The sequence below is a fragment of the Notothenia rossii genome (genome assembly GCF_949606895.1).
Source record: "Notothenia rossii genome assembly, chromosome: 10".
Classification (NCBI taxonomy): Eukaryota; Metazoa; Chordata; class Actinopteri; order Perciformes; family Nototheniidae; genus Notothenia; species Notothenia rossii.
In genome coordinates, this window is record NC_136908.1 from 9,139,549 (window position 1) to 9,166,524 (window position 26,976).

A 26,976-nucleotide genomic window follows, 5' to 3' on the forward strand; every position below is an offset into this window, starting at 1 on the left:
AAGACAGTAAAGAGTGAACTGGGCAATTAATCTGGGTAATTAAAGCCAAATCAACATAAGAAAACCAAATATCCATCAGCAAAACACTGGTCATTTGTTACCATTTTGACATTTGACGATTGAACATTTTCAGCATCTTATTATATCTTAGGTTACATCCGTCTAGTCTTATTTAGTTACCATGTCCTTTCTGACTGTCAACCAATGAAAAGATCCAGTATGTAACTCTTAATTTAATATGAGCTGTTCTTTTTTTAACCCTATTCATATTTTTTGTTAAAATAAGGACCTTATATTTACCGGCCAAGTTGGCTTCCTATATGTCTCCCAGGTAATTGGTATAAAAATCTGAGCTATGTAATACAATAGATTAAATACTGTTCCAATTTAGAAGAATGACTATGTAAAAACTCAAATCTCAGCTTTCTCTGTGCAGAAGAAAGGCTGTGAGAACATGGCCAATTAACACATATAATTGGTTATGGGAATTGTACTTCTATGTTTCTGCAAAATTCATTAAACAGATCTTCTTTAACCTTTGCTATCCGTCACATGTCGTGTACGTGCACCTCACATCGAGTGCAATAGTCAAATATATCTTAAAATAAGAATAAAGTCATGATTAACAAGCACCCCGGCAGTGCACAAGAACAGGCAGTAAGTGTAATGCACTTCCTGTTGAGGTTACCATGGCAATTTCCCAGGTAATGATAGAGAGTATAAAGTGTGTGTGTGTGTGTAACCCCGCACCTGCTGCCATAGAGTTGTGTTTGGGGCTGATGGATCTGTCTGATCAGAAGGTGTCTCTTAAGGCAGAGAAAACAGAACACCATATGGCTAATGGGCAGCAGCACACACACACACACACACACACACACACACACACACACACACACACACACACACACACACACACACACACACACACACACACACACACACACACACACACACACACACACACACACACACACACACACACACACACACACACACACACACACACACACACACACACACACACACACACACACACACACACACAGAGGAAGAAAAGAGACAGGGCTGTTAACACCCAGGTCTTGGCGGACGGATTGGAAAGACATCCAAGTGTTCTGTAACACTCTGCTCTGACACATATTGATTTTGTATATTATTGGCTGAGCGAGTGCAGTGTAGCAGGAAAAAACTGACCTGGGAGATCGCTATAACATATTCACAAATTTCCCATTTCACACTTAGCTGAGCAATAGTACGCATGGTGCACACACTCACAAATCTGAACTGGATGATAAGAGCCGTGAAATGAATAGAGAAGGAACTCATAAGCAGCTTTGCCTCTCCCATTGGCCCAATCAAATGTTTTGTCCAATAAAGTCTTTAATGAGGTGAATCATTGAGTCTCTCTCTCTACATCACCTTGTGACAGCAGACATAAATTCGATCCGTCATACCATGTTTTCACACAAATTGCTTGGATCATGGTGAATCAGCCGCGGCAGGAGAGCAAAGGTTTACGTTTTCTCTTTTATAGCTGCAATTCAACGGTCAGATGAGTGTGTCTGGGGGGGGATTCAAATGTAAGGCTGATGTTGATATGCTTAATTAAATCTTGCAGCACACATTGATTGCAGTAAACAATCAGATGGATAAGCTGTAATGTCTTCTTATCTGAAGGTAAATAACAGTTAACGACCATTTGTCATTCAAACAAAAGATTTTAAGAACATGTGACATTTGAAAACAATAACTATTATTGGTGTACTTGCATAATTCAGCAATGATTAAAATACAAAGCACAGCTAACATTTTAATTGTGTCATTTATTTTGTGTTATCCTATTCAATTAGTTATTTATTTACAAGTAGATCAACATATTTTTCTTTCAAAAAGTTTAATGGATACATAAAACTCACTTTTGTTGATTAAAACATTAGACATGTGCAGTTTCCAAACTATTATGCTAATATAAACACATGTGTGGTGGTTAACATGCTAACATATGGTAATTAAAACAATCATGTGTTTAGAAACTGAATATATAATGCTGTTACACTCACTTAAGTAACTTCAGAGATCTGGGAAGCCAACAACAGCAACTACCACAACATCTTTTGGCACTCAGCCACATGGATAAATCACTCCACTGTGGAGTATCATTTTAAAGTTCAATCACTCATCCCAGGACCTCCTCGCCTCGCCACGCTAATCCCCCCAAAGCTGAGCCAGCAATACAATGTTTTTGCCCGCAGCCTTTAAGAGAAGTGCGACCTCTCAGTTTCAAGTCTCAAGTCTTTTATTGTCATGTGTACATAGCTACAGTGTAGTTATGACAATGAAAATCTTAGGTCACAGGCTCCTCCAACAGCGCAACACAATAAAACAAGTAAATAAAATGAAAATTGAATAAATAATAGAAACAGAATGTGATAGAAAGTGTGCAGGATAGACTATACACAGTAACTGGAATATTGATATAATGTATGTGAGTTGCAAACAGATGATTGTTATGTATGTTCTTTCAAAAGTTCAGGTGTTCAACAGTCTTATGGCCTGTGGGATGAAACTGTCCCTTAGTCTTAGTCTGGTGGTTTTAGAATGAAACAAACTCATATTTTTTTCTAATATATCTCGTTTGGGTAAACAAAAGTCCATATCCTAGCCGTGTCCCTTGCTGCACTCCAAAAGGTGGCCATTTAATCTCTCCTGGCTCTCATCTCTTCCTGCCACCCGTCCGGCACTGAAGCATTCCCTTTGTGCCCTCTGCTCCTTTTCATCAAAGGGGAAAGTTACTCCGTCAGCAGCAAGGGGGATGGAGAGTGGCTGGACTGGAAGGAAAGTGGGTTAAGAGGGGCGTGATGGATGAGATTGGGAGCTTTCCTGACTCATGGCCTGCTTTCTCTGGTGACTAATGTGGTCAGTGACATCTCTCTCACTGCCCCTCAACCACCCTGCTCCATCTCTCCGTCCCACCTGGGAGGCTTGTAGACGACCGGGAGTGGGAAATGTACATAATCCAACCCCACTCCCCAAGTCTTGGCTTAGAGAGCATGTGCTGAGGTAAAACAAGCCTGTCGGGAGCCAGCAGGGGTCAACCAAAGAACGCTCTGAAGCACGTATAGATCCTAATGGAGGACGAGATAAGAGCTGTACATTTATCTCTCCCCTCGCTTGTGTTTTCAAAAATGATATCATAGGCTTTTAATGCATATATCTACCATCTTCTTTTTATATATGACCTGTTTTTTGGAGTTTCTTACGTGTTTGAGTGTTCGGTTGATCTGTAAAACTTGGTCTTTTGGTACAGTAGCATATTAGCTAGTCTGTGTAATGAAGCTTTTTTTTAATTCTTTATTGTAAAATTAGAGCTGCAATGATTGGTTGTATAATCGAGTAGTTCATGGACAGAACAATAATCGCCATTTTGATAATTGATGATGCAAATATGTATATATTTCCAGTTTTTCTCCATTTCAAATCTTGGTAAACGTTTGCTTTTTTACTGACAAAAAATACCTTTCGAGACACCATATTTTTTCCACTTTGAGATCTTGGATGGAAATGTTTCACTTTCTGTCCGTGGCCAAACCAAACAATAAGTTGAGAAAATAATCAGCAAATAATTAGTAAAGAAAAATATTGTTGCAGCCATATTGTACATTTTCAACGCAGATACCGCTAAATAATGAATTACAATTACTTATTATTGATTAGTAAGTCAAATTTCCTTCAGTAAGTCTTCACTTTAAATTCTTATTGAAATTAAGTCTATTTTGAGAAAAACAATTTAAACAAATTGAGAATTTACTTTAGAGATTGTGACCATGAGGGTAGGACCCTCCTACCCTCACCTATGGTCATGAAGGATGGGTCATGACCGAAAGAACGAGATCGCGGATACAAACGGCCGAGATGGGTTTTCTCCGCAGGGTGGCTGGCGTCTCCCTTAGGGATAAGGTGAGAAGTTCGGTCATCCAGGAGGGACTCGGAGTTGAACCGCTCCTCCTTCGCGTCGAAAGGAGCCAGTTGAGGTGGTTCGGGCACCTAGTTAGGATGCCACCTGGGCGCCTCCCTAGGGAGGTGTTCCAGGCACGTCCAGCTGGGAGGAAACCAAGGGCTAGACCTAGGACCAGGTGGAGGGATTATATATCTTCGCTGGCCTGGGAGCGCCTTGGGATCCCCCAGTCAGAGCTGGTTGATGAGGGGAAAGGAACGATTGGGGCTCTCTGCTGGAACTGCTACCCCCGCGACCCGACCACGGATAAGCGGGAGAAGATGGATGGATGGATTGTGACGATTCTTGTAATTATTAACATATAATTTTTATTTTTCTAGAATTTATTTTAGGAGAAAGCAAAGCAGACTTTTGTATCAGACAAGATTTTGGTTAACAAGAGAGTAACTGGCGCATCTGATGAAGGTCACCTTTTCTGCTGCAGGAGCAACACGTATCAGGTGTTGAGGGGAATTGATTTTCTGAGGACTGCTGTTGTAAAGTCAGAAATAGCTTGGTGATTTGTACAATGGAATTCAAGTGGATTAATCTCCAGGCTGTATTTATAAAGACAAACTTTAAAAACATCGGTTAAATCCGAGTGGGCAAAAATAATCTCATAAAAAACTAAAGAAGAAGAAATAGAAGCATACCAACCAAGCACTCATTGTCTAACAATCCCCGCTTCTCTCCTTCATGGTACCAGTCCAGAAGGGAATTGTGCTTTGCAGATGGCTGTCTACAAGTGTACACAGCCACATATGGTCGCAACAGCAACACACGCACATATAAAAAGATGCACCTAGACTCACACACACAAGCCTGCTTATTACTATGGCTGTCAGCCCTTCACCTTAGTTGTTTTCATTGTATTATCATTTCAAAGAAGAGCAGGGCCAGCAGCTGCCAGCTACAGATCTTAAGTATGATCAGAGCGGTGTGAGTGTTTGTGAGTGCAGCACTGGTCTCGCGTGTGTGAAAAGTGTGTGTGTGTGTGTGTGTGTGTGTGTGTGTGTGTGTGTGTGTGTGTGTGTGTGTGTGTGTGTGTGTGTGTGTGTGTGTGTGTGTGTGTGTGTGTGTGTGTGTGTGTGTGTGTGTGTGTGTGTGTGTGTGTGTGTGTGTGTGTGTGTGTGTGTGTGTGTGTGTGTGTGTGTGTGTGTGTGTGTGTGTGTGTGTGCAGAGACTCTTTGATGGAAGGAGATATAGTTCAGGCAGGCCCTTTGAGTGGCTTGCTTATCTGCTACAATCTGACTCAAACACACACACACATATATTTCACCCTGGTGGTGAATATTTCAAAAGGACCAGGTTTTGTCTGTCCTCTGAACTTGTAAGCTGCACATCTCATATCTGCTTGGTAGCCCCACACCCATCTAAAACAAGGACTAAACTGCGACACAAAGAGCCATGTGATGGCGCTTTTTAAATATGTCAAATGGGATGACAGATTTTGTTTCACTAGTAAAGAGTACAGACTGTGTAATATATGGCCTCTGTTTTCAAATGTTTGAGTAATTCTTAAATTGAGATAAAGAAACATGGTTTTCAACAGAACGAGGTTGAGTCTCTCTCCAGCTTTCACTGTCTCCATTGATAATTCAGAGGATCAAGTTTGACTTAAGCAAGGATTTCAAGATTAAAGCACATGGATAATTATTCTCTTTCTCCTCAAGACGGGCCAAGGATGGCGCACTTCTTCTGTGCAACTTGATGGACTCACTTTATCCTTCTCACTTTGTCCCTAACAGGTGGGGGAAATGTTTTCATATAGGAATCGACCTTTTTAGGTTATGGATCGCTTCACAAAGGTTTTTTAACAAATAAATAAAAACAACATAAGCTAGAGATTGCTACTGATGAACAGAAACACATACATTTGAAGTTGTGCAGTGTTATTTTGTGTACACTTTTTGAGAAATAAATAAGTCAGTTGGCCTTATTTTACAAATTGTATTTATGTAAAAAGCAGCAATTGCATTTTTCGAAAAACCGTAACTTGTTATTCTTACACTTACTGAAAAATCATCCCAAATGAAAGAGTGTTTAGCATAAGTAAAGTGTGACTTTACTCTGCACCCTTTGTACTGAATCAGGAATCAATGTTGCTTTGAGTATCCAGATTGAATGAAACCAAGAGATGCCGAAAGATACTATGAATAACACTCCAGAAACATTAAACAGCTCCAGACTGTTTTTCTGAGAGAAAGACACTTGAATCTCGAGCCCCATCACATGTTTGTGCCTCCACACACAGGTGGGGAGCACAGCTTGAGATCTGGACATTGTTGTGTTTGTGATATAATCTCACACCTCAGCATGCACTTGGCCTGACCCTAGAGCTGGCAAAGTACCACTCTCGTAAAATATGCTTGTTTTTTGCCCCACACTCCCTTCCCCCTACTTTTACCATCACCTTCGCTCACATGCACTCACACACAAACGCATCCAAAAAGGTGAGCGGTGCGTAGGTGACTTTATGCTTTTGATCCCAAACAACCATAATACAGGTCACCAGCACACAGTGGCCACAGACACGCTGAACTTTGTCCCTATACCTGAATCAACAGACAAAAAATGTACTTCAGTGACTTTATTAAAATTCCCAGTTGAGCCTATTTAAATATCTAAACATCTTTAGGCCTTTCCTGCTTATAAAATGTAAAATAAAAATAATTGAGTATTTAGGTCAGAATAAAATCCCTTATTGATAGGCTTAATCTGCATTATCTATATAATCTTGTATGACTTTATCAATCTCTTTAAACAGTTAAAAATAGTAGGAAAAATGCATGAAACTGCAACCTGTGCATTGAGTCTTCTAAAGCTAAAAAGATGAGTGTAAAAGGAAACCAAGACTTCCCAAATGACTCTTATCATCTAATCTGTTGCCTCTACAACAGGCATATGTGTATTAGCAATACAGACGAATTCACATTACTGCACCCAGTTTGAGCCATGCTTCTCCTATCACTGACAATCTGCTATTAATTGTGTGCAATATTCAGACTACAGTGGTCCTTTCACTGCCCTGTGCAAAAGAGCACTGACATATTACTGCAATTAAACCTGAATCAGAGCACTTACCGCTTACAGCAAGGAGCGGCGGAGGCAAGGTGTGCGGTCGGAAGATGTCAAATAATTGTTTGCTTTTGTCGTATCTGTAGGAAGGTCATCGTTTGGGTTGTATTTTGGCTGTGCTGGTCGGCTGTTTGATGGACGGTTCCTCCACTTTCAGTGCTGCTGCTGCTGATCACACGGTATCGAAGGCGCGGTGAGAGACGCTTTGGAGAGGGAGGAGAGGAGAGGGGAAATTGGCTCTGGTAATGGCAAACAGCGACCACGTGTGGCTTGTGGAAACGTGAATACAACCTGTTTCTGTGTAGAGAAAGAGAAGAGGGTTCATGTAACATGGATAAAACCAGCAGGTGGATTGCAATGAATGCCTGCGTAATCATAGCTGCAGGTAGTTACGCAACAAACCAAACGGTTAATCATCATGTGCGGAAGCTTGGTTAAACACACATCTAACTGTACATATGCAGAGGTTGAAAGTAACTACATTTACTCAGGGACTTGTACTTTACTTGTATTTCCATGTAATGCTACTTTATACTCCACTATATTTAAAAGGGAAATATTCTGATGTTACTCCACTACATTTAATTAACAGCTTAAGCTACTTTTAACAAAATGCATCTCTAAAACATTCACTTTTTTTCAGAACCTTGTTTCAGTAAAATGCTACTTGATCAGCGATGTTATCTAGAAATGTCACATATCAATATAATTTTTCTGCAAAATAATTATATATAATAATAATAACTTTGTGTACTTTAAGTAGCCTACATCTTGCTGGTAATACTTTTATGCTTTTGCAAGAAGGACTTTTACAATGATGTATTGGTACTTTTACTCAAGTAAAGCATCTGAATACTTCTTCCACCTCTGTAAATGGGCCTAAAGACGCAGCTGTGTAAGTCAAAACTATGTTTAAAAATCATTGTTGACTTTTAGGGAAATATTGTATACGCCTTGCCAAGAGCTAGCTAGTTCAGCTAACTTTCGCTAACGGTTAATGTGAAGCAAAAGCTAGTTAGCAGAGGGCTAGCTTGTTTAAGCATACATACTGAAAGCAAAGATAAACAGCTAACCAGCCGTTGTCCACGGGTTAAAGAATGTATACATGTATTACAGGTAAAGCTAAATTAACTTAATATATGCAGCTGTAATATAGACTTACAAAACTGTACTGTTTCCGGTCACTGTCATTGCTCAAGCTGTTTTCCACAGGTCTGCTGTGCACCAAAAAGCAGACAGATACAGTTGGCAACATATAGCTAAAATAGAGTTACTTACATTTGCCATGTTGCCAGTAACATGACATCAAATGAATGACAATTCCTTGTTCTGTAAATTTTGTGTTCACAACTTGTTTCCCCTGCAAAAAAGAATGTGCTTTTTCTTTCATCCAATACCTGAAGGACTACTTCTGTATACATAGTTGTTTGAGAGATTGAGAATCTGATACCATCGATTTCACGGATTCAGTTAGGATTAATAGTTGTTGACAGTAGTGCTATTTTTAACTCGCTGCAGAATTGAAAATATGGAAGTAAAAGTATTTTGCAGTTTAGAACAAAGGCAGCTCGCAGTGCATGCTTAGCCTTTTAGTGCCACTACAGTTCAATTGATTGTGACTCTGGTCTCAATATAGCACATATACTTGTGCACTGACAGTATTTACTCACTACAGTATATTATTACTAACAGTGTGTAGAAGAACTTGGTGCCCTAATCATAATATAAACCCATTACAATCTGCAGCACAGAAACCTTGGTAGGGAGGTATTTGCCGCCAAGCCTCTTAAATAGGCATAAATCAAAGGCCTTGGATCAATTCCCTGTTTCCCATAGGTGAACCACTGTGACACAACACAATCAATTCATGTTCTCTGCTGCAACAGCAAGGAGGGTCGACTGGAATCAGCCCCCATCACACATTAAAACCAACACTGAATCCAAATCAGCTCATTGGTATTCTGTAAAGAGAGTGGATTCAAAAGGTGGTAGAAGCATCTGTTGCTTTCATAAGCTGATATAGTGACAACAACTGTGTCATAAAGCTGATAAACACTGCATTTAGGTGCTGCATGTCATAAAAGATCTAGCAAACCTAAAGGAGAAGAAATATTCATAGCTGCAGGCAGAAGTAATAATTGAAAAGATTGATCCATATAGTGCCGACATACATACACGGCTGCAGTGTATGGTTTAAACAGGGAATGAACAAGACAAACATTCCTGTTGCCCCAATGGAAAACTGTGTTAACTATATTGGAGCACCATATGCAGTGTACTTTATGCCTGTAGCTGGAGTCAGGTCACGGTCAATTGAATTACAGCACACAACCGTGGTCATGTGACCGGGTTTGTGTAAACTATCATTTGACAGGAGGATGGGGCAGGTTGGGGATTAAAGGAGGAGAAGGAGGGCAGTGTGTACAGGTCATGACAGGTGTGTATATGTGTGTGTTCATAACCAATTTAGATGTTGTCTCTCAAAATCCCCAGGAGGGGAAGTAGGCAAAACATTACTGCATTCATAGATTATATTCATTGCTATTAATCACATAATGTGAAATGAGTAGAATTAATCATTTCTTTAGTTACACCATAACTATATACAGGTCGTAATGTTCTCCAAGGTGATAAAATATTATGTGTGTACATAATGTTGCTTTGATCCGCTCTGTGCAGCTCATGCATACATTACATAAACACAGGCAGGATGCTAATGGGATGCCGCAGCAGTAACTGATTAAATCTTTGCTGCCAGAGAAACAAGTAGCCACAGATGCCCATATTTCTCCATTATATGTATTTAAGAGTCATTGGATGGCAATTTTCACTGAACAGAGCCTTTTCAATCGTTCATTAATCCGTTGAATTATTTATGTATTATCTGCTTTCTGGCGGGGGATTGGGAGGAGAAAGAGAAGCAGGGAGAACAAATTCCTATAACTATATGCTAAATGCTTTGAACCCAACCATGAGATATTGACTTAGGATGATTTCACACACACGAACTGACACACAGTAGGCACTTCCAGCTCAGCTTCACCTCTCGCCAATATAACAAACTCACTGTCAGCGGAAAATATGCTGCAGTCAGCAGAGTCGTACGGCTTTATGGCAGCAGAAGAGCTTATAGCTGTCTCTTTGTCGCTGTATTCCTCTACTTGTGGTCCCATCGGATGTTCAGCACCTAATGAAAACGTGTTGAATGGCTCACTCACTCACTGTCATCTGTGCACTACCACACTTGCCTCTCTTTTAGTGGATGTAAGTAAGTTGGTGTTGATGGATTGTTTTTGGACAACATTATTTACAATTCAAATGACAACTTAAACATAGGTTTTTCTAAGCCAACAACCTGTCTTTTCTCTTAAAGTTGGCTCCAAGTAAACAGCCATTTTACACTTGTCTAGTGTCTGTTGATACTTAACTAAAGATGGGAAAGGCCAGCGCCATATAAAGAGAATCTATCTATCTATCTATATGGCGCTGGGAAAGGCTAATGCATTTTAAAGCTTGTATTCTGTCACCCTCTCCTGGTTGAGTTGTGTAATTACAACTTCTATGTATATGATGAAAGATTGCAGAATATCAATGAGGATATTCTATAACCAATCATTCAGTGAAATACCTTTTTCTAGGATCGTTGTGCGGATAAAAGTGCTCAACATAGGTTCAAGGAATGTTTTTGGTTGTAATATAGGTTATCACATGGTCATGCAAACAAACCTTTAGAAACTTTAATCATCAACTGATGGTTCACTGCCAGTATTTCACCAAATGGGAAAAGGTCCAACTTAGAAAACCAGTTCAGAAAAATCCTTAGAAAAAACATTCAATCAATTACAAACATCACTTTATATGACAAAAGGCCATCTAAAAATGTACTGTGTACTATACAGCTGAACATCAAGCTTTGCATAAACACTAGCCATATCATAAATATTACTAATATGACTTCAGTTTAATTAAAAGCACAGATCTTATGTTCCTATAAATTATCTTTTTATTTCAAAAGTCCCTTCCATCACACCACCAGCATGTCAGCAGGGGGAGGCTTTAAAGGAATCTGGCCGAGAGTAAACCTCTTAGCCTTAAACTGATTCAGTTCCTCTGCAGTCATAATGCTCACATGTGAAAACAGACTGTCTGAAGCTCCACCCGCAGGCCCGGCTCCTGCTGCCGGGGGAACAGCAGTCGCCCCAAACCCTCCGCTTGCCGCCGTAGGTGCCGCAGCACCAAAACAGCCCCCAAATCCTGCTCCAGTGTTTGACGTCGAGGAGAAAGTGAACTCAGAGGCAGAGCCGAATCCTGAAGTTGCTGCTGGCTTATCGGTGGTCGGAGCAGCAAAGGAGAAAGTAGATGGAGAAGCGGCTCCAAATCCAGAGGGAGGTTGTGTAGGAGCTGCTAAGGCACTGCCAAACCCTGTGGAGGAGGGCAGTGCAGCCGAAGGTCCAAACCCTCCACTCGGAGCAGCAAAGCTGAAGGAGTCAGCCGCTGCTGGAGCCCCGAAGCCTACATGGTCAGAAAGATTTAGAATGAACAAAGAAGCAATGGACTCTGCTTTCACACGAGATGAGGGGAACCACTGTCAGGTAGATATGACTCTACACTACTTCTATTGTATTTACTTGCACCATTTTATCTGTTTTATTTTGTTGCCCTTTTGAAGGAGCCTGTGACCTAAGATTTTCATCGACATAACTACACTGTATCTAAGCACACATGACGATCAAAGCCTTGAATCTACAGTAAGGCTGTACGACATTGGAGGAAAAAATGACACTGCATTTTTTTTATTCCTGAGAAATAAATTGCCACAGGATTAATTACAAATGATTGTGATTGAGAACACACAACCTTTCAAATACAGGATTTGGAGTTATTTGCCAGGATATTTATTGGCGCTGGTTTCCTTTGATCATATAAAGGAATGACTTTGCTGACTCTCTGCCTTTACAAAAAAACAATACTTATAACTAACCTTTGGTTTCCACGCTGGATGTAGACGATCCAAATCCAGCCAATGTTGCTAAACCAAAGCCACCTGAAGGTGCCTGAGGTGCTGGGTTGTTTATCTCTGCAAGCTGCAAGGAATGGAAGTTATTTGAAAATGTATTTCATAAACATACAAATTGAATTGAATACTCATTGTTACAGCAAGAGTGTGTGTGTGTGTGTGTGTGTGTGTGTGTGTGTGTGTGTGTGTGTGTGTGTGTGTGTGTGTGTGTGTGTGTGTGTGTGTGTGTGTGTGTGTGTGTGTGTGTGTGTGTGTGTCTCACCAAAGCAGCGCGGGTGGCTGGATTCATAACCTTCAGTTCCTGGACTCTGCTTCTCCACTGGTTGAGCAACTGAGTGATACCGTTAACCTAAACCCCAGATAAAAACATTTACATTAAAAGAACACCCATTATCTTTACTGCAAAGAATACTTAAGAGCCTAAAGACAAATATAAGGAAAGACTATAAGCACTTACGTATCCCTGAAGATCTCCGGACTCTCTTGTGGAGTAATATTCCAGTCGGAGCTCTTCTGGAGAAAGATCAGTGAAACCTGTAGACAAGAAACATCAAACATTATCAGGTCTAGTGTCTACAAAGAAAAAACGATTGGTGATTAGATGTGGATTTACACTGACCAGATAAAGGCGCCTTGGAGTAGGAATAACATGAGAAGCCCCACTGGCCCGAGCTCTCCCAACTATCCATGTCCGACTGTACGATCTCCCTGAGTGACAGTGAGACAGACATGAAGTTAATCAATCCTGATGCTCACACATTGCACATTACACAAAACGTAATAAAAAGAAACAAGGACCGTACAGTTTTTTGTCATCATCATCCTCTCCAGCTGGCACCTGCTTTTCTCCTCCTCTTCCTCCCCTGTCGAAGGTGCTGGGAGTGTCAAGCGCTGAAAATCGGTTTTGAGCAGAGAAGCTATACTCGGAGCTCTTCACGTTATCACTCCTCCCGCCACCTCCTCGGCCCCAGTCATTGCCGCCTCCTCCTCCTCCACCCCCTCCTCCTTTGCCCCAGTCATTTCCTCCACCCCCTCCTCCTTTGCCCCAGTCATTTCCTCCACCCCCTCCTCCTTTGCCCCAGTCATTTCCTCCACCACCTCCTCTACCCCAGTCATTTCCTCCTCCTCCACCTCCTGCTGCTGCTTCCTTTCCCCAGTCAGCTCCTCCGCTTCCAGCTCCTCCTCGACCCCACTCCTCAGTTCCGTGAGAGGAGAAAGATGACGGCTGGATGTAGGCTGCTTTTTGCTGGGAGGGATTCACCCAAACTCTGTTTCCAAACCCTGAAACCAACATGCACACAGTTGTTGAATCATTCAAATAAACGCCACCACTACGGCCACTTCTGCACGTAATGCCATCTTTAGTATGACTGCAGGGATTTTGAGTCACTGGGTCACATGACATTGATCTATTGAACAAACTAATGAAAGTGTGCCAGATAACACACGTTACTATATATTGTTAGCATAACTTTTGCAAATAGGGGCAAGTTAGCACAGGTAGAGTTTTTTTCAAAAATCACATTGGCTTTGAGTAAGTCATATGGTAATTTGTCGAAGGCTGACTGTCTGTCGAATACCCAACCTATAACTAATTTTAAACGGTTTCACAGAGACGTTGATTAAGCTTTATTTACATTTTGCCAGACGAGGTGTTTGTTTGCAGCGCTGTTCAATTGCACCATAAGGATTGGCGTTCCTAATTAGTTTTTAATCTTATTAACAGTGGTGTAAAGTGAATAAGTACTACTACTAAAGTACTGTACTTATGTACAATTTTTTGCTACTTTGAACTTCTACCCCACCACAATTCAGAGGTAAATCGTGTACTTTTACTCCACTACATTTATTTAATATACCTTTAGTTACTTTACAGATTTCTATTAATGATGTAAAAATATAATCAAGTGTTAAGTCAGTCTTTAGTTCCACCTGGAGTAAATTCACAAGCTACCCTCCAGTATACAAAGTCATTCAAACTAGCTGCACCTTTACCAGCTATGAGAACACTTTCATGATCTATCATTATCAAACATATCATATATATTATTCTGAAATGGACCAAACTGCACAAAGACTGCTTACTTTTGGTACTTTAAGTATATTTTGATGCTAATACTTTTCTACTTTTACTTAAGTTACATTTTGAATGCAGGACTTTTACTGTAACAGAGTATTCCTACACTCTGGTACTTCTACTTTTACTCAAGTACAAGAGTACTTTTACTCAAGTACAAGATCTGAGAGTACTTCTGCTTTTACTCAAGTACAAGATCTGAGTACTTCTACTTTTACTCAAGTACAAGATCTGAGTACTTCTTCGACCTCTGCCTATTTGTTTTAGTCCAGTAAAAGTACCTTTATGCTTGAATCGATTAACTAGCTAAGTAAGAATATGTTACAGCCTACTCAAAAGGCACACAAATAAAAGTAAACAATCCTAGTGTGAAGTCAATGATGGAGAAACGAAAGTAAATGTTGCCTGCTACGTAGTTACGTCAACTTCGCCGGTATCTTACTGGATAGGTTTCAATAGAAGAAACAGCTGCAGGAAATGTAAACAACTTTAAATGTTCTCCTTGTGTTCTCCTTGTGTTCACCTCCTCCTCCTCCTCCTCCTCCTCCTCCTCCTCCTCTGGGCTGTTGCTGAGCAGAAGAGCGGTTGTTGTAGTTGTTGTTGTTGTTGTATCCTCCTCCTCCACCTCCTCCACCTCCTCCTCCTCCTTCTCCCGGGTGCTCATTCCAACATTTGTCCCCGTATCGACACCGTCCCTGGAGGAAGAAGTTGCACACGGTCATTTCCACACACTCCTTTTTCGCTGAGCGTCCAAATGTCGGCAGCCACACTCGGCAGTGTTTTCGTGCGGCTCAGGAATCTCACACAGCATTGTGTCGCAGGACTTCTACGTCATCGCTCACTAGTGACCCCAGGTGGACGGTGATGGATATCCTTCAATTACTTCAATGTTGCATTTGGTAAATGTGGGGTTTATTTGGATTTCGTTTATAATAATGTATTAGTGTTTTTGTGCCTTAATGCTTATCTTTACCCCTGGCTCTTATTGGATGTATTATTTATGTTTCGTGTCTTATTGTGAATTAATGTCTAGTTTAAAGTAGCATATTGTAAAAGATTTACATGGTGGCTGTTTCTTCATGGTTATGGAGACCTTTCTCTTACCTTTTCTTAAGTACAAAGTCTGAGTGCTTCTTCTTCCTCGAAAAAATAAATAAACCAAATAGAAAATCAATCAATCAATCAATCAATGTTTATTTATATAGCCCACAATATCACAAATGTTACATTTGTCTCAGTGGACCTCACAGTTTGTACAGAATATCAGTATGGCAATACGACACCCTCTGTCCTTATACCCTCACATCGTACAAGGAAAAACTTCCAGAGGAAAATCACAGTTTAAAGGGGACATGGGAGAAACCTCAGTGAGAGCAACAGAGGAGGGATCCCTCTCCCAGGACGGACAGACGTGCAATAGGTGCCGTGTGTAAATTGAAAAGATAATACATTGTACAGCGTAGGTAGACCAAATGTTTGGAAATACACAAGGATGTCAACAATCCTGTGAGAGCCATCAGGGAAGTAGTATGATGAGAGTCAGGCAGGACCGCAGAGACAGGTTCAGCCACGACTCGAAGTCCAGGACTCAAATCCAGAACTCAGGATAGAGGATCCAGGACTCAGGACCGCAGCAAGAGGATCAGCCACGACACAGGATCCTGGCGTAGATAGACACCAAAAATAAATTTGGGGGAAGCTGGGTTATTCGGAACATGAAAGTACACAGGCACAGACAGACGGAAGGAAGAATTAAGGTGTAAAGAAGTCAAATGTTTTTTAAAACATGAGATCTTTGACATCTCATATATGAGCTATCGTCCCTCTATTTAAAAAAAAAAACTGTCCATGATCAAAGACTCATTTCACTTCAGTGTGATAGCAGGCCACACCAAGTATTTACTCGTTGGTACCTTGACTTTACTTGAGTATTTCTGCAATTTATATACTGTGTCTCTGCTCAGGAACATGAGCCTGTATTTCTGATTTCTAGTTTTTTTATCTTTATTATTTGATTCTTATTCATGCTTATTGAGTGATATTAAGCTATATTTGGCTCTTTGCTGTAACAACTGTTCATGTCCCCTCTGTAGGACGACTACAGGTATTCTGATTCTGAATTTCCCCAATTTGGGATCAATAGTAGTTTGATGTATCCAGTAGTGGGCGCTAACGCCTGGTTGCCACCGGCTCTAAAAACAGAAAACACAGTCGAAGAAGCTACTTTTCATTGTCCATATTACAAAGCATACAATCAATAACAACTACTAGAGAAGACATTCTCATAGAACTGAATCATAGCCTGTTAAGACTGCACAGAAGTGGCATAGATCTTCAGTTCTGCTGGGTGCCTGCACATGAGGGGGTGAAAGGGAACAAGTGTGCTGATAGATTAGCAAAAACTGCACTACAAAAGCAAATAACACTACCAGTTCAACTTGGTAAAGGAGAAGGAAAAGCAGTCATTAAGAAGAAAGGGATGGATATCTGGCAGAAAAGGTGGGAGAAAGACCAGAAAGGCAAGGACTATCACAAAGTACAAAATACAATTACAATTAATATTCATAAAGAAAGAAACAGAAGGGAGGAAATCATGATGGCTAGACTCCGAATAAATCACACGGCTTTGAACAGTACGCTGTATATCATGGGGAAAAGTGACAGTAACAAGTGTGGGAACTGTGCAGTAAAAGAAGATATGTAGAACATATATTGTGACATCTATAAAGCGGAAAGAGAACAATTAAAGGCTAAAGTCTTGGAGGCAGAGAGGGAGTGGAGTGTGGTTGGTGTTTTGGGAACAAAAGGAGAGGGAGTAAAACCTACCAGAAAGGCACTGTTTAAATTCTTGAGTGAAACTGGGGTAGGAAAAATAATTTAACATTAGGTCAGGAAAGAACATAGATTTGTTTTGTTTTTTGTTTTGTTTTATTTACTTAATGGTTTTATTGATTGATTGATTTATTTTTAATTTAATTTTGATTAGAACATAGGTTAATGAGTTGGAATGATGTGATGATGCATACTCATGTACAGTAGGTGGCGGTATGCACCTTTTAAGTTGTTTGCAATCCGCCAAAAGCAAGAGAAGAAGAAGAAGAAGAAGAAGTTACTTCGCGCATGCGCAGTGACACTATAAATGCTAGCAGAGCAGAACGGATGTGTCTGACATTAAAGACTCGATTGACAGCTCGTAAACCTCCTGATTTAAGTAAGTAACTTCAATCAAATGTACCAGTAACTACCAAAGAGTGTATTTTTACCATTAATGTATTATGAGTGTCATTAGTGTGTTTACATGGCGCACAATGAGTTGTTCCGTGTTGCCTGTTAGCTAACGTTAGTTAGGCTAAACAACAACAAAGCGAGCAAATGCTAAGGATAATATCCAAGTTATAACCAGTGGTGTAAAGTAACTAAGTAGATTAACTCAAGTACTGTACTTAAGTACAATCCAGAGGTACTTGTACTTTACTTGAGTATTTCCATTTTCTGCCACTTTGTACTTCTACTCCACTACAATGCAGCCACTACATTGTGTGTGTGTGTGCGTGTGTGTGTGTGTGTGTGTGTGTGTGTGTGTGTGTGTGTGTGTGTGTGTGTGTGTGTGTGTGTGTGTGTGTGTGTGTGTGTGTGTGTGTGTGTGTGTGTGTGTGTGTGTGTGTGTGTGTGTGTGTGTGTGTGTGTGTGTGTGTGTGTGTGTGTGTGTGTGTGTGTGTGTGTGTGTGTGTGTGTGTGTGTGTGTGTGTGTGTGTGTGTGTGTGTGTGTGTGTGTGTGCTGTAGGCTAGACATGGGAAAAGGCTGTAAAGTGGTGGTGTGTGGACAGGCAGCGGTGGGAAAGACTGCCATCCTGGAGCAGCTGCTGTACGGAAACCACTCTGTAGGTGAGTTATGCATTAACGTTAATAATGAGAAAATAACGTACCATTATACATGCGGGTCACTGGATTCACATGGGTTTAAAGTAGTAACATGTGTGTAGACTTAGAGGTTTTGCAAATATTTAAACAGATCTGCATATATACAAACAAACGCCACGATACCATTTTTTTTCTTCTTATAACTGTTTGTAAAATCCACACTAGGGAGATTATTACATATTATTTTCATTTACTTTAATATCTATTCCCAGATTTCTTTTTACTTATTGTAGAATTCATTTGTATATTTTGCAGATCCCTTTTAAGCAAAGTTCAGCATTTGTGTGAAGGTGTTTTTCATTAAGAGATTTCAAATCAACACTTCAATTGTCGATCCTTTCTCCTTCCTTTTCTTTCTACGTTTACATTAAGAGCCAGTTTCACTTTTACACTTACATGTCAAATGATAAATAACAACCAGAAATATATACTGTAAATACTTTTGACTGTATATACAAATGTAACAATCAAATTGCTCTCTTGAACTACTCTTAACCTGTATCTAGATTTTAATTTGGCCAGGGGCTGTGCAATATTTTGGAAATAACCACATGACATAGTTTCCTCACAACTCTTCTGAATGGATGCCTGTGTATCAATCCACTACATACTCATGGCATGTCCATGTTAAAAGAGTATTTGATCGATACGAAAAACAACACTAACGCATATATTATTTCTGTATTTATTCATGTCCTCTTACAGTATATGTATTTCTATATAATGTGTGCTCCAACGTCAGGTAATCAACATGATCTGCTGTAGATAGATACTCTATTCTTCCCAATTATTTAGTTCAAGCAGCAGTGTTGTCAAGCATTACACGAGTTCAGCATCTGAATCAGAAATCTTTATTTGTACCACAACGGGGAAATTCACTTGATTATGTAGAGGAGGGGGGAGGGGTAGAATGTATGGAGAGGGGGCATGCAGCAGGAAGTAGAAGCATTTAAAAAGCAAACATATCACAGTAAAAGCACACACTTAAAAACAATGCAATAATGACCAATTAAAATACATTGCCATGTGACAATTACGACAGCAGATAACGTGATAGAGTATGCACACGTTATTAATAACACAATAAGTAGCAAAAAACTAAAATAGCAGATTATAGAAAACAAAGTATAAGTCTAATTTAAGAAGTTTCTGAAACTTAAAAAAATATTTTTTGAGAGGGAACCGGAGTACCCGGGGTAAACCCTAAATGGAGAAGATGTTCAGCACCTCCTCCACCTGCAGCTGCTGCTGTGCTGCTTCACCGCACCACTACGAGCACAATGAAGATAGCAAGCAGACCTGCAATGAACAGGACCTTGGGCAGTTCTTTCTTCCAGCTGGAGGAAGCCTTGGTTGCCAGTTGTGCAGAGAGCTGTTTGATATGGGCCTGAAAAGAATGGACGATCGCTGCCTCCACAGGCGGATCCTGTTGTAAAATCAGAGTCTCCAGACTTGTCTTGCCGCTAAACGTCTTCTGCAGTCCTTTCAGCACATCCTTGCACACTTTCTTCATGCTCCTGACGTTGGGGCAGAAGCCTTTAGTGATGGCGAGTCCCTCCATGGTTTGGTTCACCAGCCTCTTTATGTGGGCGGTCCAGTCCGCCGTGCTGCGATTCTCCAGAGCGTGGCACTTGAGCATCAGTTTCACCGTCAGCAGGGTGACAAACATCCGAAGCTGGTTCTCACTCTCTGCCTCGCATTCAGACTCAGACAGTGCTTGATCCCTGGCCTTCTCTGTTGCTCTCTGTGCGTCTGGATACTCTGCAACACATCTGTACCCTGCTCTCGCAGCAGCACGTACTGATACTGCTCCGACTACTGCTACTGCTGTTGATGCTACTACTGCTACTGCTACTACTGGTGTTACTGCTGCTGCTGCTAGTGTTGCTGCTAGTCCTACTGATGCTAGTCCTACTACAGCTAGTCCTACTGCTGATACTCCTGCTGATAGCCCTTCTGCGGCTACTCCTGCTGCTCCTACTCCTGCTGCTTTTCCTGCAATGTTGGTTAAAGATTTCATTTGTCCTGGCTCTTTTTCTTCAACATTAAGAGAACTTGTCCAACCATTGTTACTCTGCCAAAAAGAGCTCCTAACAATACACCTGTTGCAATGCCTGCCAGTTTGATATTAAGCCTTTTAAATACTTTAGTTTGCTCTCTGACTTCTGACTTGATTGTCTTAAGGTTATCTACGTATACAAATAAAACCAAAATCCTAATTGCTCAATCATTGTGATTTAAATAGGAAAGTTGTTGCATTATCATAATAAGAGAACCAAGGTTACCCACTATAAAACACATATAACTAAAAAGCTACAACATCTGTATTATCAAATGTAATGTGCAGTGTTGTGAAATAACTCCAAGAAAGGAACTTACCGGCCATGTTACCACTGTTCACTGGTCCAATGGTTAGTCTGTGTTGTGAAGGTGAACTAGTCTTAACGTTTCTCAGTTTGCTCTGATGTTCGAAAGGCTGCTACTTCATTCAAAATTCTAGCGGCTTTGAAGCATGGGGCTGTGACATCATAATACGGCTGTGACATCATCGGCTGTGACATCCTCATATTCAAATATCCTATGGCTGTGACATCACATTCTAGAATCCTGAAGCCCTTAAAAATGGCTTTTACGTACTAGCTTTTACTGCCCTGATATGACACTTATGCTGTGTTCACACCGGACGCGATGCGAATATTCGCTTCGCTCTAATCGCTCCTATCGCATCGCTCTAAACCAGGGGTGGGGAACCTTTTTCCTCTCAAGGGCCATATATATTTTTTCAACATCCTCCGAGGGTCGTTTACAAATGATTGACCTCTGCTTAAAAATACTAAAATCACAGCCCATTAATTTGGCCTGTCTTTCATGCTGTGCAAAGAAAAAGCAACGACTTAATCCAGATATCTTACCATGACTTGCGCTTCCATGCACATGCACGGTTGACCACCAAAACAGAAAGATATGGACACAAGATGTGTGCAAAAAATTAAGGGATCTATGGATACATCTCTCAACCTCCATATGAAACAGAACTGTAAGCAGATTTATTTTTCTTTATGGATATTTTACAAATCACTCCCCTTTCAAACTGTATTCTTGTTTATTAATAACAACTTTCTTTTACTGTCATAGCATTGTATACCTGTTTACAACTATAATGATCATATAAAGATTTGCCTTTACCTCACTGGTTGGAGAAAAAGCTTCTTATATTCGTTAGCATAGCTAGCTAACCAGATGCTAATAACAACAAAGTTATTGACTGTATGATCAGTATGACAGATGAACAGATCGCCACTGGGCTTTTTAACTAAAGACAGAGCCACGCAAAAACTGCGGCATGTGTACGGCTCCTTATGGGTACTGATATTTCTGAAATGCCGGAGCGGGGTTCTGGTGCTCTCCATCAGAACTGCACCCGTCAGACTCAGACGAGACATATACCACGTGATGACACGATAGGCTTGTGTTGTGTTCAAGGACCCTGACATTGGCCAGGAAAAACAGGCACTCGCTCGTTTAATTATTTTGCGGTCTAGATTTCTTTTTTTTTCTTCTTTTTTGCGTGTGTTACCTCGAGGGCCGTATCAAATTGTCTCGCGGGTCGTATACGGCCCGGGGGCCGGAGGTTCCCCACCCCTGCTCTAAACGCTCAAGTTTCACCGCGGCTGTCAGCTGTGTTTACTCGAATCATTCAAACAAGACGTGCTGGCTCGGGGGCTAAAACTACAGCAAAATGAACATATTTGACAGTGATTTAATTGTAATACACGTTTCAAAAATGATGCCGAAGTAACAACCATGAATTAATGCTTTGACAAGTCTGCAGACAGACGGCAGGCGAAAAACCTTTTTAAAATGCGTGTTTTCTGAATGGAGATTGGCTAAGCTAACGTTGTATTTGCTCCGTCCACACTTACAACAACGGACATAAATACAGACATAAATAAAGCAGCGACTATATTCGCCATGACACAGACAGTCTGTGGTTTGTACTTGTTTAACTTTTGTCCAGTTTCTGAACAGATGTGCTAACAGCTAACGGCTGATGTTTTCTGGTTGAACGTCAGTGGCGGCAGGCTGAGATCCTCACCGCTGATTGGCTACCGCGAGTTCGCATCACACGAATATGACGCTCGAGTTGAAAAAAATTGAACTCGAGTGTTTGTCGCGGCCCCCTTCAATCGCGTAGCGGAATTTGCGTCCACCGCTTCATGCTAGCCGTCGCAGTGAATTTGCGTCTGTCCATGTCTGCATTGACTTTACATGTAATCCCGCCTCCCCCAAACATCGCACCGCACCGCACACTTTTGAACTTCAAAATTATTTGAGGAGCAGGTAACATTACCAAATTGAAAATAAATTGTACCAAAATGAAAAGTAAATTGCAAAAGTGTTTATAAGAGAAACCTTCTCATGTATATGCGAACACACGTGTTCACTGTGCAGATACCGTTAATCAACAACCAATGGAAAACAACATCATCTGTGCCTGCTGATACACCATCAAATCAGACGTCCTGTTGCATGCTTACGAACACACACATGCGGAGTGTGATGTCCGAGCCTCCTCAGTGCTGCATCTGTCTGGATCCCTTTCTCCTTCCTGAGTGTGTGTTGTGTTTCCTGCAGGCTCTGAGTCCAGTGAGACGCAGGAGGATGTGTACGTGGCGTCGGTGGAGACGGACCGTGGTGTGAAGGAGCAGCTGAGGCTTTACGACACCAAAGGTCTGCACGACGGACAGGATCTCCCCAAACACTACTACTCTGTGGCGGACGGATTCGTGCTCGTCTACAGCGTGGACAGCGTGGAGTCCTTCAAGAAGGTGGACGTCCTGAAGAAGGAGATAGACAAGTCCAGAGATAAGAAAGAGGTGGGTCTTCTGCTGCATTGAGCCTTGGATATAATATTTGTATTAGCTTAAGCTGTAGGTTTTGTACATGTGACAATAAAGCCTTTGAATTCTTAAAGGTCACCTATTATGCAAAATCCACTTTTTCAGTCCTGATCCATTTATATAAAAACCTGTCTGAAAGTTAGCTGATCAGATGTTGGCCACTTAATGATGCCATAACGATGTGTTGGCTTGTGTAACCATTAGCCAATCAGCAACCAAGGTAACCCTCCTATACCTCATTCACACCAACGGTGTTTCAGGGCCGGTTCGGAGCTGGAGCTTGAAAAGCACCGGGTTTTCCTGTTCACACCGCAGCGGAGCAACCTCTTAGCTCCGGAATCCAGTTCATTTCGAGCACCAAAAAATTGTCCGGCTGGAGCAAAAGCACAACATACGTCACGCTTACGTCGAGGCGGGGGCGGGGGCGGGATCAACTCCTGAACAACAACAAAAAGCCAGCGTTATATCCAGTTTGTACACAACGATGGAGAAACTTAACAAGCAGCAGTGGTCCACTGAAGAGACCAGCTACCTACTGGGAATCTGGTCTTCCGCAGAGGTACAGAGGAAGCTGGAGCACAATCTGCCATTGTTGTTGTCGTCGGTGTCAGCTGTGAGGGGTTTCCGCGCGGTTTGGCTTTATGAAGCAGGCACGCAAACGGTTACGTCATGACGCAAACGATGACGCAATGACGCAGCACCAGTCGGACTCTGGGCAGTGTGAACAGAGCCAGAGCTAAACCGAAGAACCGGTTCTGAACCTGAAAAGCTCTAGCACGGAGCTTGAACCGGAGTTGCGTTGGTGTGAATGAGGTACTAGAGCACCATTGTGTTCTTTTTAACCAAATCTCTCTCAGAGGGGCGTGGGGAGGGGCTCCTTTTTTTCATCTAAAGTAACAGACAGAGAATCAGCACTTTTGAAACAGGGCTGAAACAGAGGGGATTATGGGATGCTGCAATGATCCGTTTGGTGTTTGGAGCCAAACACTTCAGAGACATATTTTGTATATATCTGAGACCTATAATATATTGATGAAAAACAGTATCATAGGGGACCTTTAAATCCTGAAATGCTTTATTGTGTCATATCTCTTGCTACTGTAGAGTGCATCATCTAAAATCTGTAAAAAAAATGAATAGTATTTGGTGCGTTTGTTCGCAGGTGACGGTCATCGTTCTCGGGAATAAGACGGACCTTCGGGAGCGTCGCCAGGTGGAGCCGGAGGCGGCGCAGCAGTGGGCTCGAGGCGAGAAGGTGAAGCTGTGGGAGGTGAGCGTCACCGAGCGAAACTCCCTCATCGAACCGTTCACGCAGCTCACCAGCCGACTCACGCAGCCGCAGAGCAAATCCACCTTCCCTCTGCCCGGGCGCAAGAGCAAAGGAACGCCGTCCAACGACATCTGAGAGCCAAAAACCCTGAAACGAGTCAGCATCTTACCGCTTCCTGTCCTCTCTTTTTAATGGTTTTCTGAATGTGTTTTGGCCTGAAATAAGATCTGTGGTTAACACAAACTGAAGATATTTTGATTCTACTATATAAAATCAGTCAGTTAATACTCCTACGCCTCCTTGAGTTTAGCGGTGTTGACGTGAAGTCATGTGACCCTGCTGTAGTTCCTTTATAGCCCAACACTAGCTACCTTTAGCTTAGCGGTGGTGACCTGATCCTGCCGAACAAAACGTGTAAGAATCATAAAAGTTTGTTTGCCACAGAGATTATTTTCCGCAATAATCCAAGATCACATAGAGAAATCCCATTGGTTCAGGGAGATGCTGCCTTCAGGGTCAACCTAAAATAATATGACATCCCTACACCACTCTATAAGCATCATAACACACATTAAGTCAGCTATATACTACATCATTGTAGGGGAAAACATTTTAAGAAGAATGCTAATCATCTTTCCTCCTGAGAACCCAAGTCTGTATGATTGATATAAGAAGCTATCATAGTCAGTTTATTACCGTCACTAGATGCAATTTGTAGAAACAGACAGGAGTACCAGAAGGAAGCTAAGCTATGTATTGTTGTGGACATATTTTAGAAACATAAAAACACCATTATGTTTACGCTGTATTTAGAATATTAGCATCCCTTTACTTTGCTGTCAGTTGGCCCTTTTCGATGAAGAACTGTAGCCAATATCTCCTCTCTTCAAAGCCACCAGACTCCATTGGCAAAACTGTAATTGTACACAAATAGGTAGAAAGTGAATCCTGTATTCTCCTGTGTTTACACTAATCCAATGAGTATGCATGTTGTATGTCTTTGTTTACAGCAAACCAAACAGACAGAAGTGTCACCTGTAGCTTCGTCAGTGTTTTTCATTGAAGGTGGAAAACTATCTTTAGCACTTTAGTACCAAAGATTTGACGCAACTCAAACACAGATCTTGTGGATTTACCTTTTATAATAACCACTTATGTTTACCAATTCAACTGAACTGTATAATATAGGTTGTTTCCACTCTATTCAAAGTTGAATGATAGTTTAAGTTGTTCTTTGACTTTTATCTTTGAGACAATTCCCGTATATTTTAAAAAGCCAGTGGTTGCTGAAATTATCTTTATTTATCCCAAGAGATCCCAATCTAGGAGCTCAGTGTGTAGGAATTTGGAAACTCAAAGGTCGCCTGTTCAAGTCCCATTTTCCTAAAGGTCGATACTCCACTTTATTAGTATAACTAAGCCTCTTATTACATTTGGTGATTGTATTTTAGCACCAATCAATCAATTTAGGCAATCCTAACACTAAACTGTGTGCTGTACATATGACTCAAAAAGACGGATTCAAATCCTCCATTAACAAAAAAATACTGTACGCTTAATGTATTTAATCCAGCGTGTAATTAGCCCTATTTCTTACATTGGATTGCACTGGTATGTACATCAGAGGATTAAGGCCACACGTTTTTTTTTTTTTAAATCTGACCAAAAGTAATTCTTTAAAAATGTGTTATCAGAAAACCTTTTTCTCACTTTTTTTACACGGATAAGTCAAAATTCTGAAAAAGGACAAAATAAAAAGTTGGTGACAAAAAAAATACGAGAACTAAAGTCAAAATTCTAAGAAAAATTCAAAAATTCTGAGCAAAGTCAAAAATCTGATTTAAAAAAAAAAGGACAACATTAAAAAAAAGTAAAGATTCTGAAAAAAATTTCATTTTTTTTTTGAAAAAAGTCAAAATTCAGAGTTACGTCAAACACTCAGAAAATAAATTGCCCTAATCCTCTTCCGTAAGTATGCAATCTTTTTATAGCCAGTGTAGATAATTACAGCTACCTGTCACTCTTTCAACACAAACATCATCTCGTTGTATTCAGAAAAGCACTTCAGAAGTATGTCCTTAAATCTGTGGCACCGAACTCACAAAAGCTGCACTCCACCTGTCTTTTTTTCAGACAGATTACTCATCTGTGATGATATTTCCCACGTGATGTGAATGCAGCATTCGTCCAGTCCATCTCATATGAATATATATGTGTATATATTAAGGCCTGGCAGCAATAATACTCATGGTGCTGCGTTTACTTGTGATGTAGTTGCACTCCTGTGTTTTCCAGCCTGTTTAATCCAATAGGGCTAACGTGTCTAACAGTAGAAAATATTTATTTTTAAACTAATTTATTTTTGTCACTTTAATGAACCACATTCCTCGACTTGTTTTGAAAAAATGATGAATCAATGTGAAGGATGATCTGCGCTGTTTCTCTTTGTGTTTCCTTAAAGTAATAATGAATGTGCTGCTAGTAGAACAGAGGTCGTGCATTATTCTAATAAGATGCACTGAATAAAATGTAGCCTCTTATTAAACCCTGTGTGTGTATTTTTACAAACTACAGATGATGAAACAAAGTCAGTCGGCCATTTTTTATTCTTAAGATTCTGCTTTTTGCCTCAGAATTTAGACTTTGATCTTGAAATCATGACTTTTCTCTGAATTTTGAGATTAAAATCTGAATTTCAAGAAAATAATAATTTGATGT

General features: G+C 40.8%; 3 protein-coding genes across 3 annotated transcripts in view; 1 reads left to right on the forward strand and 2 right to left on the reverse strand.

The window, feature by feature from the left end:
- The window catches only part of rims3 (regulating synaptic membrane exocytosis 3), a 223,713-nt gene that overhangs the window by 39,449 nt on the left and 157,288 nt on the right, over positions 1–26,976 (reverse strand). The gene's annotated exons all lie outside the window — the stretch shown is intronic.
- On the reverse strand, positions 10,744–15,015 carry nup42 (nucleoporin 42). Its single transcript, XM_079654569.1, has 7 exons — positions 14,690–15,015; positions 12,893–13,370; positions 12,709–12,797; positions 12,547–12,623; positions 12,352–12,438; positions 12,054–12,156; positions 10,744–11,584 (listed from the first exon to the last, which is right to left on the reverse strand). The coding sequence occupies exons 1-7, from the start codon at positions 14,886–14,888 to the stop codon at positions 11,097–11,099; spliced, it is 1,521 nt and encodes a 506-aa protein (XP_079510695.1). The 5' UTR covers positions 14,889–15,015; the 3' UTR covers positions 10,744–11,096.
- nkiras1 (NFKB inhibitor interacting Ras-like 1) lies at positions 17,251–26,803 on the forward strand. The gene is made up of 4 exons (XM_079652730.1): positions 17,251–17,377; positions 17,951–18,051; positions 22,723–22,964; positions 24,151–26,803. Exons 2-4 carry the CDS (start codon positions 17,958–17,960, stop codon positions 24,391–24,393), a joined length of 579 nt encoding a protein of 192 aa, XP_079508856.1. The 5' UTR covers positions 17,251–17,377; positions 17,951–17,957; the 3' UTR covers positions 24,394–26,803.